Source organism: Podarcis cretensis (assembly GCF_951804945.1).
Source record: "Podarcis cretensis genome assembly, chromosome: 10".
Lineage (NCBI taxonomy): Eukaryota > Metazoa > Chordata > Lepidosauria > Squamata > Lacertidae > Podarcis > Podarcis cretensis.
The window spans coordinates 4,994,515-5,012,367 of record NC_137179.1 but is presented as its reverse complement, the minus strand read 5'-3'; the positions used below and the strand labels follow the sequence as shown (position 1 = coordinate 5,012,367).

At 46.4% G+C, this 17,853-nt stretch overlaps 1 protein-coding gene across 1 annotated transcript in view; it reads right to left on the bottom strand.

Moving 5' to 3' along the window:
• Positions 1-12,757, bottom strand: part of AHCYL2 (adenosylhomocysteinase like 2) — a 101,348-nt gene extending 88,591 nt beyond the window's left edge. The window contains exon 1 of the mRNA XM_079992603.1: positions 12,296-12,757. Coding sequence (XP_079848729.1) covers positions 12,296-12,694 — 399 coding nt within the window. The 5' untranslated portion in view covers positions 12,695-12,757. The remainder of the gene's footprint in view (positions 1-12,295) is intronic.
• Between the last annotated feature and the right edge of the window lie 5,096 nt (positions 12,758-17,853).

Genomic DNA, 17,853 nt, shown 5'->3' with positions numbered 1-17,853 from the left:
CCCCACTGAGCATCTGAGTGAAGCTGCAGGTGACTGAACTGCACATGCCCAGAACTTTCCAGAAGCAAAAGCTGGTGATTAGTGGACAAAATAGTTTGGGCTATACCATTTGACTGGCAGAATGAATATCTGATTGGCAAATATTCATAATTAGGTAGCCAAACACATTGCAAATGTCAGGCAATTGGACAGCATAAAACAAGAATACAAGATGAACCATCAATGCACAATATACTATGGAGTTTTCTTCATCCCCTGATTGCTACTAGTTCAACCCATTTATCATTAGCCAGAGTCACCAACTATCAAGGCACATTACTCTTTGGTGTGGTGTTGTTTTTTTAAAAAAGCACTTGGAGACCTAAAAAAAGTTCTCATGGGTTTGAAGCTTTAATAATCTACAGTATTTGCCAAATATAGCTATAAGAACTCTACAGAAGAAAAGCAAAGGTCCTATACCTTCCTTTTGTGTGCTTGCACTACAGCAGAAAAACACACTGCTTATAATATACAGTATTAGAACCTCATTCCCCATCCCCTTAAGAGTCCCTCTACCCTCTTCAGGATTCATCTCAAAGTTATCCATTTATTTCTCAGTCTTCAGTTCTTCTTCATACCAAAATCTGTACTCTAGTATCCCACAATGGCCTTCCTGAAGCTCAAACAGCTACCAAAGATACCCAAGTTTCACAATGTGACCCATTTGTCCAAATGAGCAGCTTATGCAAGTTATTCATTCCTCTCACCTTCCTAGTCCAGTTCTTGAGGGCTCCTATGGCTTAGAGTACAGACTGAATCTCCTGTAGCTTCCGAGTACCAAAGCTAAAACCTATATACTTCTCTTGAACACAGTTATCGTAAGGCAAACAAAGGGGTGTGTGAAGCTCAACAGTGGATCCAACATCATGCAGAATTGCAGCTCATTCACTGCAATACAATAGAACCACAAAGTGCACTGATGTTGCTTACACAATCATAGCTATGCATGGGTTGCCAAAAAATCCCCAAATAAATAGAAACACCCTTGCTTACCAGTCTCTGGAAGCTCTCACAAGATCTTGCAGGGATATTTGAGATCTCACGGGAGCCTCGTGTGACAGCCATGAGCTGTTCTTGTAGAACATGGCTAAAATAAAAATGGGTGGCAGAGTCCTCTAAGCACAGGTGGAGTGGGTAATACACTGTTCATATCACAATCAATTTGCACAAAAGTGAAAAGCTGCTTCTGATTTCCTGAGCATGGTTTACATTTTTTAAAAAAAACTGTTCAGAGCCACAGAAACTATAATTTGTTGGGGGGGGGGGAGGACTTGCCAGTGTAAGTCCTGGCAAGGTAAGAAAACACTTTCAAGTTATGCAGTGAATGGCATTGAGACCTAATTTATACTGCAGTCAGCAGAGATTAGCACCTGCTAGGGAAAGACCTCACAGTGCAGTTCCCAAGATATCTGCATACCACATGGATTACCCACCAGCATCATTTCTGATCTGCCACATGATGAGCTATGTGCATCTGCATACTTAACATCCTAGGAAATAAACGTTTTCTGCAGCGTACAAATTGTCAGTTTCAAACGGCATATTAAATCTTAATCGAATCAGATACCTGCTTTGGTCAGTCCTACATTTCTTATTTCCTCAAGGATTTTCCCACACTATCTGTTCCAACCAGATCACACTATCTGTTACAATGAGATCAAGTAATAGCTTATCTAACTAAGCTGTGACTAGTAAGTTATCTTGCTGGAAAAAGGTGCTCCCCAAAGGGGTAGAAACTTCTTTACATGACACAAATGTTACTATATAAGCTCCTGGACATCGTTTAAACTTATTTTAATTGTGCCTCGTGGCAATTCTTGGGGCAACTGTAATCATGTGAGGGGTTTTTGGTCCGACCCTATATAGGCACATTTTAGACTGCCATATGAAATCTCATGCTATGCATACGCGACCCTGGCTGCTTAGGGCAGAATTGCTAAACATTTGCCAAAAGTGGATTTGCAAGACCCTTGGATCATCTATTCACATGGCCAACGAATCAGAACAGGCAGACATTAAAAAAGAGTCAATCACAGAAATAGCCAACATGGGGTGATTTCTACAACAGTTAGCAGATTGCTATCACATCAGGAAAAGCTGTGGGTGTATAACCTACTTGAAAGTTTCCCCCCCCCTTTTTTTTTAATGCCCCAGCAATCTACCTTCGAGCTATATTAGGCACAATAAGTTTGCACAGCAGCCAACCAGCTGCTGTAGCACAGTAGCTAAGTGCATGTCCCCAGCTCAAATCTCAGTTCAGCCATGCATTGACTCTACAACCACAACCCAACCACTATCTTTTAGCCTCAGCTTTAACCTGCAATATGAGGGAAATTGTAAGGTTTGGGAGCCAGACTGGCAAATCATTTTTGGCTCATTGGCTAAATTCACTTTCAACAAACTCATCAGGGACTGTATGTCAACAGTTGGTGTCAACACCTGACATGCTTGCACACACACACAAAGGACAGCCACAGAGGCACACAGACTCACTGCAGCGCTGCAGAGAAGTTTAAACTACTCTGCCCAATCCAATGCAACATCTCCTTTTTTATTTTAAAAAAAATGTGCCAGCTGTAGGGTGTTAGGGTACCAAAATTAACTGCTGGGGGGATGCAGTTCAGATCAGACCAGGGATTCACCACCTCTGGTTTACAGGGTACAATGGTACCTTGGTTTAAGAACAGCTTAGTTTATGACTTAGTTTAAGAATGCTGCAAACCCGGAAGTAGGTGTTTTAGTTTGTGAACTTTGCCTTGGAATAAGAACATGTTTCGCTTCCTGTTGAGTGTGTTCCATTTGTAAATTGAGTCCCCCGTTGCTATGGGAAAGCACGTCTTGGTTTAAGAACGCTTTGGTTTAAGAACAGACTTCCGGAACGGATTAAGTTTGTAAACCAAGGTACCACTGTACTTGCTGTAAGTACGTTCAGCATTCCCTCCAAGGCAACACAAACAAACAGTTCTATTATTTTGGTTGAACTTTCTACTAGAAGGCCAAGAGCACAATTTCAACCCTATTAAATAAAAATGCAACTCCTGTGTCACTTAGGTAAGTGAAAAACTGAGTAAATCACTGCTCCTCCATCCTGGCAGCAGGTTTCTACCTCTGCTAGCCTAGGCTAGAAAACAGACTATCACAATTCCATAGAAGGAAGTGTTTTACTGTGAGTGTGCATGAAAATGGAAGCAGCAGCACTGTCAGCTCAATCTCTGGCGTTCAAGCATTAAGTATCCCTGTGCTTCCCCAACTGAAAGAGACTCATAATCTCAGTGTCATGGGTTCAAGACCCGTGTTGGACAAAAAGATTCCAGCATTGCAGGGGGTTGGGCTAGATTACCCTCATGTTCCCTTCCAATGCTACAATTTTGTGATTCTAAGTCAAGATATGGAAGTCCCGCAGGTGGCAGTGACAGCCACCAAGTTGGATGGATTTAAAAGTGGATTAGACCAGGGGTCGGCAACCTAAGCATGGGGCAACAAGTGTGGGGCAACCTAAGCGTGGGGCAACAAGCGGCCCACGGGGGTCGTTTAACCGGCCCATGAGCCGCCCGCTCGGTGAGTCCCTGCACGCTGCTCTAAAATGGCGCAGCGTGACGCGGGGACTTGCTTCTGTGGCGCTGAAAATTGCATCTATGCAGACGCTGAAAATTGCATCTGTGCAGACACAGACTGCGGAAATCGCGGGCACGCACTCTCACACACACACACGCAATCCGGCCTCAGAGGGATCTCCACTGGAGTGAACCGGCTCCAGTGAGGTAAACTTTGCCCACCCCTGGATTAGACAAATTCATGAAGGAGAAGGCTGTACTTTCTTGTGGTCCAATCCTGGTTGCTGGCATGTGGTTGGCCACTGTGAGAGCAAGATGCTGGCCACTGGCCTGATCCAGCAAGCTCTTCTTATAAGCTCCTGGTATAATCTTAATGGAAAGAGGCAGAAGGTGGTTCCTAAACTTAGGAACAAAGCTATTAATAATAGATTCACAACCTTTATCTCAAAAGGACAGTAAAATGAAATGCAGAACAGGAACTGGCAGCACGACTTTGCCAAAAGCAGAGTCATCCATCATTTGACTACACAGTATTTTGGGGTGGATTAATATCTAATGACTCCCCCATCTCCCCCATCTCCATTTTACAGATGGAATGCCCAAGCTTGCTTGGAACCAAAGCTATATAATGACATTATCTTCCTCATAATCTTTCAAAATACAGTGGTACTTCTGGTTACGAACTTAATTCATTCCAGAGGTCCGTTCTTAACCTGAAACCGTTCATAACCTCAGGTACCACTTTAGCTGATGGGGCCTGCCGCTGCTGCCAGCGCACAATTTCTGTTCTCATCCTGAGGTAAAGTTCTTAACCCGAGGTACTACTCCTGGGTTAGCGGAGTCTATAACCTGAAGTGTCTGTAACCTGAGGTGTTTGTAACCCAAGGTACCACTGCAAGTTGTCTTCCTGGCCACTTGGTATACAAGATTGGCATGGCTACTGTACAGGCTTGTGAAGAGGCAATTGCTCTGCCGCCTGTGGCAAGTAAAAGTTGTCTCTTGGCTACCAGGCAGGAAAACGTTACAAAATGAAACCAATGAGAGCCAAAAAGAACATACATATAGGCAACTATGAGGACATTTTTAGGCTTGCTTTAGTATTGGGAAGTCCCACTCAATCCAGGAATGTCTCATCTGAAGAGTGGGGGGAAGGCAATGCTCATTTCAGGTTTCACTGCACATATGGAGAAGTGAAGACATCACAAACAGCTCTGTCTTCTAAATGTTCAAGCATCAGTTGTTCCACTAAGCACTTTCAGATCCAATTCATCAAGGACTATCTAGCTAGGACAGTCCACTGCCACCCTCTGTTGTCAGCATGCCCACCTGCCTCTTTACCTCTCCCCAAATTCATACCTCTCTCTCTACCACTTATAGAAGGGATGGCTAACATGTGGTCCCCCAGATGTTGACAGACTATCGTTCTCATAATGAAGGTATTTTGTTCTGTGGGACCCACCATTTCATTGAACACATCTCTTCCACTGAATTTATACTGTTCTGCTCCATTTGGAATGGCTTTATTTTTCAATGGTTTCATCTCTTTTATAATTGTTTATTATATTGACGCAACCCACCCTGGGACATTATAGGGAAGGGTAGGTACAAAATCTTATAAACGAATCCCTGGCCTTGCTGGTTGGGGCTGATGGGAGTTGGAGCCTCACAACATCTGTGAGCCACCAGTTAGTCACCCATGACTTATAGCAACTTCGTTCCACATCAGCAATGATTCATTCTTCCTCATATCTTTTGGCACAACCAATGACACCCTTTCATTTCATTGGGTGTCTTCCGGACAAAAGGAAGCCTCCAGGCTTATGATCTTCCCTCTGTTACCTTTTCACATCAAATGGACCTTTTATCCTTCCTGCTATATGATCTTTCCATCTCTGTCCACAATAAACTTTGTTCCACTTCCTACATTGCAACCAATACATCACAAAATTTCACCACTTTTACTGTTCCCCTGCTAATGTCATTTTGCGAAAGCAAGGCCTCCACCTTACTTTGCCTGCTTGCAACATCCGTCACTCATCAAATTTTCGATACAGGGTGAAAGCCACATGTGTTAGTTCATTACCCTCATTATTTTTCTCCTGCTAGTCTATTACTTTATGACGGTGAAGGCATAGGGAACACAGCCTGGGGAGGAAGGAGGCAAGTGGTAATGGAAGCAGCAGGCTAGAGTGGGGTAGTTAGTGGCAAGTGAGCAACATCTAATCCAAAGCTTTTCAAACTGTGTGTCATGACACGTTAATGTGTCAGCTGCAGTGTGTAGGTGTGTCGCATGTATGCTCCCCACACTTCTCCTGGGGCTGGAAAGGGTTCGTTTAACCTCCAGTTTGCTAGTAAAACTGAACTACTGCGTCATGAAATGATCGAAAATTGAATTACCATGTCGCGAAATGATGCATGTCCAAAAAGTGTCTCACCAACTTGAAAAGTTTGGAAAGCTCTGATCTAATCTGTAGGTACCCGGGCTACCAGAATTTGCTCATTTGCAGACACGTCATCACTGGGAGGTGCATCAACAGGTTAACTGTAGCTGACTATCCACATCTTAGGCAGGCGATGATACACAAAAGTACTTTCGCCACTGAACAGCTTGACTCAAAACCAATACTAACCCAGATATCAGATTTGCTTGTTATATATGCAAGAAATATATTTTATTCATCTATATTTAGACTATATTTAGATTAGGTATGTCTAGATTGCTAATAAGTGAGATATACAACAAAATGTTGCACTATAGACTGCTCCTGCTCAGCGTTCCAGCCAGGCATGTCTTCCACTAGATAACTCCATTCCATTCTTCCACACACGTTGTCACTATTCCGTGGAAATATTCAATCATCCCTGTGCTCCCAGATATAGATATAGGTGATATAGATATAGATATGCGAACCTAGCTTCTGCCAACTTAGGAGTTTGAAAGCACACCAGTGCAAGGAGATAAATAGGTACCGCTGCAGCCGTTTAGTCATGCTGGCCGCATGACCCAGAAAACTGTCTATGGGCAAATGCCGGCTCTCTTGGCCTGAAGCAAGATGAGTGTCACACCCCATAGTCGCCTTTGACTGGACTTAACCATCTAGGGGACGTTTACCTTTTACCTTACATATATGTGTATGCGTGTACACACACACAAACCACTTAGGGTTTCTTCTCAAAATTGTATGTACTTCTGCAAAGCATGGAGTTCCCAAAGGTTGTCAACACCTCCAGCTTGTGGGTGGGTGGTGTCGTTTTGGCTGCAGAAGGATCATCACTTACCTCAGAACATTGCAATTAAAGGGAGCAACATTTCAAGCAAGAAGAAATGTTATCCAACACTGTTTGAATGGAATTACCAGATTTTTAACAGAATGATTTTCATTTAGCTAATCAAAATATATCTCCGGTGCTTTAAGCTTTAGGAAAAAAATACTTCTTTTACCGTTTTATATACTGTGTCATTAGTATTCCTTTAAAAATAGATATCAAAACACATTTGCCAACAAACAGCAGAAAGTATGAGTTACCAAACCTGAAGCATTTAATACTAAGAACTGTTTAGCAGGAACACGGATTTCATATGCTAAGATCCATATGCCCATCTATAGCCCAGCATTCTCTCTCACATACAGTGGCCAGACCGATCCCCATAGGAATCTCAGCAAAGCAGTTCTTCATGTTCACATTACCTTCTGTAGAAACAGCGTGTCTCAATTTTTCCTTCCAAAGGCCAGCTGGATTCTTCCTATCTTTAGGAAGGGGCCCGAAAAACTGGCTTAGATCTTAACAGACTTGCTTTCTAATAAACAGCATTTTGGTGCTTAAGATAGCTTTACCTGCAAATGATGTGTTAGACTGGCAGTTACACAAGCCCTTTGATTGTTCAAGATGAAGCTGGTAAAAGTGCATAAATGCTACTGTCACCTTCATAGTGCCTTGGAGAGTAGGGCCTGGATTTGAGAACTGTGCACCCACTTCCAATCACTAGAACAAGCCCCACAATGAAACTGTGGATAAGAAAGAATGTACTGCATTCACTCCTGGTTCAGTGCATCTCACCTCCTACTACAAAGGCACAAATCTCTACCTGCACACTGATCACTAAATTAACAGAATCTGTTATGTCTCGTTGCAGGAAGTTCAGGATGAAAGGGCACAGTTTCAGCACATTAAAGAACTAGGAACTGGAGAGAAGTACAGGTACAATATCCTCCTTGGATATTCACTTCGCTGCTACAGTAATGGCAAGGATTCAATTCATTTTTCCCCATCTCAAGGATCTGTACTTCTTGCACCTTTTGACCTGAAGCATGCATAATTGAAATCCCAACAGCAGCAGTTGCATAATACCTTTTATTTGGACTAAAAGTCAGTAAATGATGAACTGGAAGAATTCTGTGAAACTCAAAAGCTAGCTAGCTTTGTTGTTTTTTTACATTACTTTCTGTTGGTTCGAATAAAGGCATTATGCTGCTGCTGCTGCTGCTGCTGCTGGGAATTTTCTCTGATGAACTCATACCGCTTCCTATATTATTATTATTATTTTTGTCTGCTGTAGAGAGTAACTGAAATTGTAGACTAAAACACATCTAAGGAAATGTAAGGAGAGAAAAAATGTTAATGATCCCAGCAAATAGAGATCTAACACCACCTGCTTTGGAATCTCCCACTAAGAAAAAAAGAGGCAGGAGGGGAGAGGCTGTGCAACCATACTCAAATAAAGTCTGTTACTCCCTATCAGCAGTTACAGCCTGCAATAAACCCAGATGCCAACTTTGCTACCACATACACCCGGACAACATCATTACTGGCCCCAACAACATCACACATACCATCTCAGGACTATTTAATTGCTCATCGTCTAACATTGTGTATGCCATCAAATGCCAACAGTGTCCTTCAGCTCTCTATATTGGACAAACAGGCCAAACCTTACGCCAAAGGATAAACGGACATAAATCCGACATCAGGAATCACAAGACAGAGAAACCAGTAGGAGAACACTTCAATCTCCCAGGACATTCTATACAAGATCTCAAAGTAGCTGTTCTATTACAAAGGAATTTCAGAAATAGACTGGAAAGAGAAGCTGCTGAATTGCAACTTATCACCAAACTTAAAACCATGGAGAGACCTGGTCTGAACAAAGACATTGGATTCTTATCTCATTATACATGACAAAGCCATTTTTCACCTTCTCACCCCTTGCTTTTTCCTGTAAGACCTATTGCAGTCGTTAAGAGTCTCAACAGGCTCATCACAACTATCTGCCAATGACCCATTCCCACCACCCTTCTGAGTAATACCCCTCCCCACCTTCTCACTATATAGAAGGGTCTGGTGACTTCTGTTTCAGTGTATCTGAAGAAGTGTGCATGCACACGAAAGCTCATACCTAGAACTAACTTAGTTGGTCTTTAAGGTGCTACTGGAAGGAATTTTTTTTCTTTTCTTTTTTTTTCCCTATCAGCAAATAGACAAGGAAACCATCTCTGTACAAGAACCACCAGATATTTCAGAAACAGGCAGGTCCTGAAAAAGGAGGGTAAATAAAGTAGCCCTCAAATGCTCTGAGAGTATCTGGCAAGGAGGTTCCTGTTGAAAGAAGCAAGATTGGATCAAAAAATCCAAAGAATGTAAATGGGAAGGGAGGAGAAATAACCCTTTCTAATAGACTTTTGAAGACAGCAACAGTCTTACTCCTCCTAGAGAAGCAGGACCTTAGCTGGTACCTAAGGAAAAGGTACCAACATACGTGTGCATTTGTATAGCTGTAATACACACACACACACACACACACACACAGAGAGAGAGAGAGAGAGAGAGAGAGAGAGTGTCTTTCTAACATCACTCAGTTCCCAAGAAAAGGGAATGGTGATTATATTCTCTAGAACCGTTCTGTCAATTGTGGTTAAGAGCTTCATGAGTTGGGAGGGTGAGAAGGTGGATCAGGGGGCCCCATTCTTTACATTGCTCCAATTATTAAAGGGAGGAATGGGGACTCTTCACAGAACGCCTTTCTCCTGCACTTAGGCTAATTCCTCAGGAATTTCTGGGTTAGGAGGCCAGGGGGTGAAGAAACTACAAAGAATGTATTTAATTTAAAGGAACTATGAGTGGAAGAACTAGTGCAGCCTTTCCTGACCTGGTGCCCTCCATTCACGACTCTCTGTTTAGGGAGGTTTTTAAAGTTTGGTGTATTTATGTTTTTAATATTCTTTTGGGAGCTGCCCAGAATGGCTGGGGAAACCTAGCCAGATGGGCGGGGTATAAATAATTATTTAATTATTAACACACCCCAGCTAACATGGAGTCCAGCAGTCACAGGCTATCTTATATCAAACCCACCAACTCTGTATTGTTGACACCGACATTCAAAGCTGAACCTGGGAACCATAATAATAATAATAATAATAATAATAATAATAATTTTATTGTTTATACCCTGCCCATCTAGCTGGGTTTCCCCAGCCTGTCTGGGTGGCTTCCAGCAAAATATAAAAAATAAAAAAATGTCCCCTGAACAGGGCTTCAGATGTTTTTTGAAAGTTGTGTGATTCTTTATCTCCCTGACATCTGATGGGAGGGCGTTCCACAGGGAGGGCACCAAGGCCAAGAAGGTCCTCTGCCTAGACTTTCTGGACGCAAAGCAGGAGCTCTGCCATCTAGCTACAAACCTTCGCAAACAGGAACATGGGAAGCTGAAAGACATTGATCCATCTAGCTTAGTATTGTCCCCCGAGGTTTCCTTCCCAGAGTGACCTGGAGATGCCACGGGGGACAGAACCAAGGCCCTTCTGGATGCAAAGAAGATGCTCTGCCTGTGAGCCATAGCCCTTCCAAAGCAGAAACACAGGAAGGAGCCTTATACTGAGGCAGATACATTGCTCTGTCTACCTCAGTACGGCCTACACTGACCGGCAGCAGCTCTGGAAGGTTTTAGGACAGAACAGTGTTTCCTTGCCCTACCTGGAGATGCCACTGGGGACTGGGCCTGGGGCTTCTGCAGGTGCTTTGCCACTGATGGGGAGAGGGCTGGCTGGCAGAGCAGCCTGCACTTCATTTGTTGCAAGCCACCCAGAGCAGATGGGGCAACAGAGTCAGATGGGTGGTACATAAATAATAATAATTTTAAATTAATTTTATTATTATTGGGCTTGCAGGGACCCAGGGGGCTGGCCTTCCCTCCTACACCTCTTAACCCAGGAGAACAAAAGCCCTGCTGAAGGAAGGGTGAAGAACAGGAAGAATTGGAACTTTTGAGCACCAGAGCCTAACAGGACGGGGCTGTGCCCACCCACACGCAAAAGACGGAAGAGCGCGGGATTTTCGTCATAGAATCAGCTGCAGGGTGGGTAGGGGATTGCAAACGGCCATCTAGTCTAGCAATGCAGGAAATCTGTCTTGCCACGGTGAGGAGAGTGTGCTGGACTTAAGGTGAGGCCCATTGGGACTTGATCCCGCAGCCAGGCTCTTAGAATCATAGAATAATAATAATAATATTAATAATAATAATAATAATAAATTTTATTTATACCCTGCCCTCCCTGGCCAGAGCCAGACTCAGGGCGGCTAACACCAATAAAATCACAGTAAAAACATAATAGGGGGGAAAGGGGGGGAACCAATCTAAAATACAGTTTAAAATGCAGCCTCATTTTAAAGTAGCTGATAAATCAAGACCATAAGGGGAGGGAAACATAAGGGTCAGACCGAGTCCAAACCAAAGGCCAGGCGGAACAGCTCTGTCTTGCAGGCCCTGCGGAAAGATGTCAAGTCCCAAAGGGCCCTAGTCTCTTGTGGGAGAGCATTCCACCAAGTCGGGGCCAGTACTGAAAAGGCACTGAACTGTAGAGTTAGAAGGGATAGGAAGGATCATCCAGCTGAACCCCCTGCAATATTCCAGCATTATATATATATATATATATATATATATATATATATACACATATACACACACATATTCCAGCATATATATTTTTTCCAGCATATATATATATATATATATATATTCCAGCATTGCAGGGATTTCGGCTGGATGATCCTTTCGGTCCCTTCTGACTCTACAGTTCAGTGCCTTTTCAGCACTGGCCCCGACGTGGCAGAACCAGTGGTGTAGCGTGGGTTGTCATCACCCGGGGCAAGGCAAGTAATTTGCGGCCCCTAACCCGTGGATTTGCGGCCCCTAACCCGTGGATTTGCGGCCCCTAACCCGTGGATTTGCGGCCCCTAACCCGTGGATTTGCGGCCCCTAACCCGTGGATTTGCGGCCCCTAACCCGTGGATTTGCGCCCCCTAACCCTAACCCCCAGGTGTTGCGCCCGGCTCCCCCCTGCACCCCCCACGCTACGCCACTGGGCAGAACGCTCTGTCACCAGATATATATATATATATATATATATATGTATAAAGAGGACACATTTGCCAACTCAACTTCCACTTTTAACTACAGGTCTCTATGGCGACTCTACCCCTTAAAAAGAGGGAAAAGAGGATATATGACAACCCCACCTGCGGGGCAGGAACCTGCCACCTCGGCGTTCTCCGCACCACGCTCTCTGCCTCCGGGTTGCGTTCACACGCGCGCACCCAAACCCGGGGCTGCGGGGGGGTGGGGGGTAGGAGAGGGCGGGGTGCGGCCTCTCACTGGAAAGGGTCCCCCAGGGGTCATCTAGCCCAACCCGCGGCAAGGGGCGAGGTACCTTCTTGACGGTGCGAGGCGCCTCCGTGACGGTCCCGTCGGGGCTGACCAGGGCCTCGCCCAGCTGCCCGCCCCCCGCGCTGCTGTCGCCCCCGTCGCCGGCCAGCCGAGGCGGCGGCTGCTGCTGCTGCTGGTGGGCCCGAGAGGCAGCCGGCGCGGGCTCGCTGCGCTTCATGGCCGAAGCCTGAGGCGCCTTGGCGGGGGCCGGCGCGCCTCCCCCTCCGGAGCCGGGCGGGCCGGACTCGGCGGGCGGCTGAGGCGCCGGGTTGGGCGGCGCGGAGGCGGCCTGAGCGCAGGCCCCGGACGCCCCCCCTCCGCCGCCTCCGGCCTTGTCTAGCGGCCCGCCGCCCAGCTCCTTCAGCTCCACGGCCGGAGGGGCCGCCACGCGCACCGACATCATCGCCGCCTCAGTGGAGGACGAGGAGGAGGAAGACGACGACGACGACGCCGGCTCTCGCCTCACACACTGGCGGACGCGCGCGCCCTCGCTCCCTCCCTCCCTCCCTCAGGCGAAGCCCCGCCCACTCGCGGACGCCTCGCCGCGCGGGGGCTCACGGGATTTGCAGTCCTCGGAGGGGAGGGGGGGAGGCTGCGGAGAGGAGGACTACCGCTCCCGGCAGGCGCCGCGGGCCAAGCACGGGATCCAATCGCGGGGCGGGGAAGGGGGCGCGCAGGGAACGCTGGGGGTTGGAGTTCTTAACGTCTCTTTGTCTCCCGCCCCCGCTTTTCCTTCCTAGTGTTTCCCAACCTTGTGCCTCCAGCTGTTTTTTTGAACTACAACTCCCATCATCCCTGACTAGCAAGACCAGTGGCAAGGGATGATGGGAATTGTAGTCCAAAAAGAGCTGGAGGCACAAAAGGTTGGGAAACACTGGTTTAGAGTCCCAGATCTCAACCTGTAGGTCCACCAGATGTTGTTGGACTACAACTCCCATCATCCCTGAGCTCTGGCCTTGCTAGCTAGGGGAGATGGGAGTTGTAGTTCAACAACATCTGGGGACGCAAAGGTTGAGAAAGGCTGGAACTTAGACCAATTCATGAGCCAAGAACTTATACGTTGACCACTAATAATGGAACATGCTGTACAGGCACAGGCAAACTCGGCCCTCGAGATGTTTTGGGACTACAACTCCATTTTAAGAATATCAAACCTCTCCATTCTGAAGGAAATCAGCCCTGAGTGCTCCCTGGAAGGACAGATCCTGAAGCTGAGGCTCCAAGACTTTGGTCACCTCATGAGAAGAGAAGACTCCCTGGAAAAGACCCTGATGTTGGGAAAGATGGAGGGCCCAAGGAGAAGGGGACGGCAGAGGACGAGATGGTGGGACAGTGTTCTCCAAGAGACCAGCATGAGTCTGACCAAACTGCGGGAGGCAGTGGAAGACAGGAGGGCCTGGCGTGCTTTGGTCCAGGGTGTCACGAAGAGTCGGACACCACTAAACAACTAAACAACAACAACAGCAAAGTTTCAGACTCTAGGAACAAAGGCAAGCAACTCTCCTTACCTACTGGATTCAGGAAAGGCACACGATTCTTCATTTGGTGAGGGCTGGGTGGGGGAATGGCCTGTGGAACTCCTTGCCACGGTAGCTAGCGTAAGTGAGCCTTGGGAACAGATTTGTTTTGTGTGTGTTTTTTGAGACACTGATAACGCTGTATATCACCCTTTGCCAACCTAATGCCCTCCCGATGTTCTGGGCAACAGCTGCCATCGTACTCTAACCCTGACCCCAGTGGCATTAGACCTCTGAAAACCAGTTACTGGAAATTCATAGAATTGTAGAGTCATCTCTAAGAGTCATCTAGCGAAACGCCCTGCAGGACTCATAGCTAAAGAGTCCATGACCAGTGGCCATTCAACTTCTGTTTAGAATAAGATGGAGGGCAGAAGGAGAAGAAGGGGACGACAGAGGATGAGATGGTGGGACAGTGTTCTCGAAGCTACCAGCCTGAGTCTGACCAAACTGCGGGAGGCAGTGGAAGACAGGAGTGCCTGGCGTGCTCTGGTCCAGGGGGTCACGAAGAGTCGGACACGACTAAACAACAACACCCACCATCCCTGACCGTTGGTCCTGTTAGCTAGGGATGATGGGAGTTGTAATTCCAAAACATCTGGAGGGCCGAGTTTACCTATGCGTAATATTGTAGATATTTTTATCCACATTTATTATTCTGTTTTGTGACATGCAGATGACATTGGAAAACTTGGTATACATATTTGTATAACATTATTCTTGTTCATAAAACCCAATTAAAAAAATAACATCTCTCTCTCTCTGCCTAGAGCTCTTAATATATCTGTCTGACAGTCAATATCTCATACTCCCCCCAACATTCCTCTGATGAAAATAGGGACGTCTGTAGAAAAGACGACGACCTGGAAAAAAGAGACAATGCATGTACTTTTGTAAACCAATAAACTCTTTAATAAAAATTGTCGCTAGAAAAAAAACCAGGAACCAAGATGGCTTCTGTATATCTGGGACTGTCCCTGGAAATTAGGGACACTTGGAGGGTCTGGTAGCTCTGGGAGGGGGATACTGTTTCATTATTGCTCCTTTTTTATTATGTATCTTCTTTGTATTGTTATTATGTGTTGCTTTTATTATGCATTTTGTGTCTTTGGCTCTCACTTCAGCTCCCAATTAAAGGCCAAAAGTGGGGTGCAGGCAGGGAGATGTCCTTACCTCTCTTCTCTGCCCCACACATTTACAACGTGGTCTTCCCGAATCCTCCTGTAAAAGACCTTTTCAATTGAGCATTAAACCCAGAGTCTTTTGGCCAGAATGTGGGTCCCTTCCTTATACCCAGTCTGACCCCCAGCCCATTGACATGGCCTCCCAAAGTCCTATCAAATTCCTAAGCAACTTCTCCATCTTTGTTTCTCTTACACACCTTGAACAGAAGTCAAAGCCAAAGTTTGCGGAAGCTTTTTCCGTCTCTCCATATATTTTTATGCTGTGGACCTCCCTGAGATTTATAGATGGGCAGCAGTACACAAATTCATTACATAAAATGGTAAATAATTAAATCTCTCTATAGCTATATCTATCTGTACCTCTAGCTAGGGACGCAGGTGGCGCTGTGGGTTAAACCACAGAGCCTAGGACCTGCCGATCAGAAGGTCGACGGTTCGAATCCCCACGATGGGGTGAGCTCCCGTTGCTCGGTCCCTGCTCCTGCCAACCTAGCAGTTCGAAAGCACGTCAAAGTGCAAGTAGATAAATAGGTACCGCTCCGGCGGGAAGGTAAACGGTGCTTCCGTGTGCTGTTCTGGTTCGCCAGAAGTGGCTTAGTCATGCTGGCCCCATGACCTGGAAGCTGTACGCCGGCTCCCTCGGCCAATAAAGCGAGATGAGCACAGCCCCAGAGTCGTCCGCGACTGGGCCTAATGGTCAGGGGTCCCTTTACATTACCTTTATACCTCTAGCTCAGGGGTAGGCAAACTAAGGCCTGGGGGCCGGATCTGGCCAAATCACCTTCTCAATCCGGCCCGCGGATGGTCCGGGAATCAGTGTCTTTTTACATGAGTAGAATGTGCCCTTTTATTTAAAATGCATCTCTGGGTTATTTGTGGGGCATAGGAATTCGTTTGTTTTTATTTCAAAACATAGTCTGCCCCCCCCCACATGGGCTGAGGGATGGTGGACCGACCCACGGCTGAAAAAGGTTGCTGACACCTGCGAGTCCAGCTCCTGGAGAAGGAACTGGCAATCCACTCCAGTATTCTGCCAAGAAAACTCCATGGACATAAAAAAGGAGAAGCTTTGAGAATAAAGTGTTTCCAAGGCATGCTCTAATTCATGGGGTCATGGAGAGTCGAACACGACTAAGACGACTAAACAACAAATACCTCTAGCTATATCTCTATCAATCTCTCTCTCCCTCATATCCCATCCTTGTCATCATCCACTGCACTGGCTCCCGGTGGAGTCCAGGGTCAGGTTTAAGGTGCTGGTTTTGACCTTTAAAGCCCTATGTGGCCTAGGACCCTCATACCTATGGCACTGCCTCTCCTGGTATGTCCCGCGGAGGACCTTAAGGTCCACAAATAACAACACTTTGGAGGTCCCGAGCCTCAAGGAGGTTAGATTGGTCTCAACCAGAGCCAGGGCCTTTTCATTGCTGGCCCCTACTTGGTGGAATGCTCTGTCCCAAGAGACTAGGGCCCTGCGGGACTTGACATCTTTCCGCAGGGATTGCAAGACAGAGCTGTTCCGCCTGGCCTTTGGTTTGGACTCAGTCTGACCCTTATGTTTCCCTCCCCTTATGGCCTTATTTATCAGCTACTTTAAAATGAGGCTGCATTTTAAATTGCATTTTAACCTGTACAGTGGTACCTCGGGTTACATACGCTTCAGGTTACATACGCTTCAGGTTACAGACTCTGCTAACCCAGAAATATTACCTTGGGTTAAGAACTTTGCTTCAGGATGAGAACAGAAATTATGCTCCGGCAGCGCAGCGGCAGCGGGAGGCCCCATTAGCTAAAGTGGTGCTTTTGGACAGCTTTTGGACAGTGGTGCTTTTTGAACAGTTTCAGGTTAAGAACGGACCTCCAGAATGAATTAAGTACTTAACCCGAGGTACCACTGTATTTTAAATTGGTCCCCCCCCTTTTAACTCCTATTATGTTTTTACTGTGATTTTATTGGTGTTAGCCACCCTGAGCCCGGCTCTGGCCGGGGAGGGCGGGGTATAAATAAATATTCTTATTCTTATTCTTATTATTCAGACAGACTCCACCACCACAACCCACAGCCTCCATAATAATCCAGTCGAACCACAGATTCTGGAAAGTGAGGGGAAATCTGTGGATTAGTTTTTTGCCAGCGTTCCTAGAAGCAGAACTGCAGGCACTCAACATCCCACATCCCAGGCAGGTGACTCACAAGGGCTTATGGCGCAGTTCCGTGGCAGCAGAGGAGCAGCATCTTTAGTGGAAAACCCTCCCCGTGGCTTCTGCTTCACAGATATTTGTCTAGCAATGCGTGCGTTCCTTCACACCCACATCTCTCTCTCCCACACAGGCAGCTCTGCCAAGCGAAGGCACAGGAAGGAAAGTTCAGACATCAGTGGAGAAAAACATGCGCAGGTGGAGAGAGGCTTGTGGCATGTGGGCAAGCCCACTGGTCTGGGAGAAACTAAGGCCCCTCTTTGCACAGCCACAATGTGCCAAGGGAAAGGGTTGTTGTAAACAAAAATCTGCCCTTTTTTCCCTTATGGGGTACCCAAGAGCCCATATAGAGTCCTTACGTAGGTTCCCTATTGGTAGGAGAAAATAACAGAGGCCAACCAGAGAATATTGAGAAGCAAAGCAGCTAGTAAGCTTGATCTTTACTGATCTGTTGCAACAGGGTCCTCACTCACCACACACAGGAAAGGAGGAGGAACCCAGAACAATGGCACACAAGGCCTTATATAGACATTTTAAATGCCCTGCCCTGGAGCTCAAGACCACCCCTCCATACATCATACATACATCACAGAAGGGGTGTAACCTAAGACCACCCCCCCAGATACATCATACCTACATCACAGAAAAGGCGGTCTACAGCA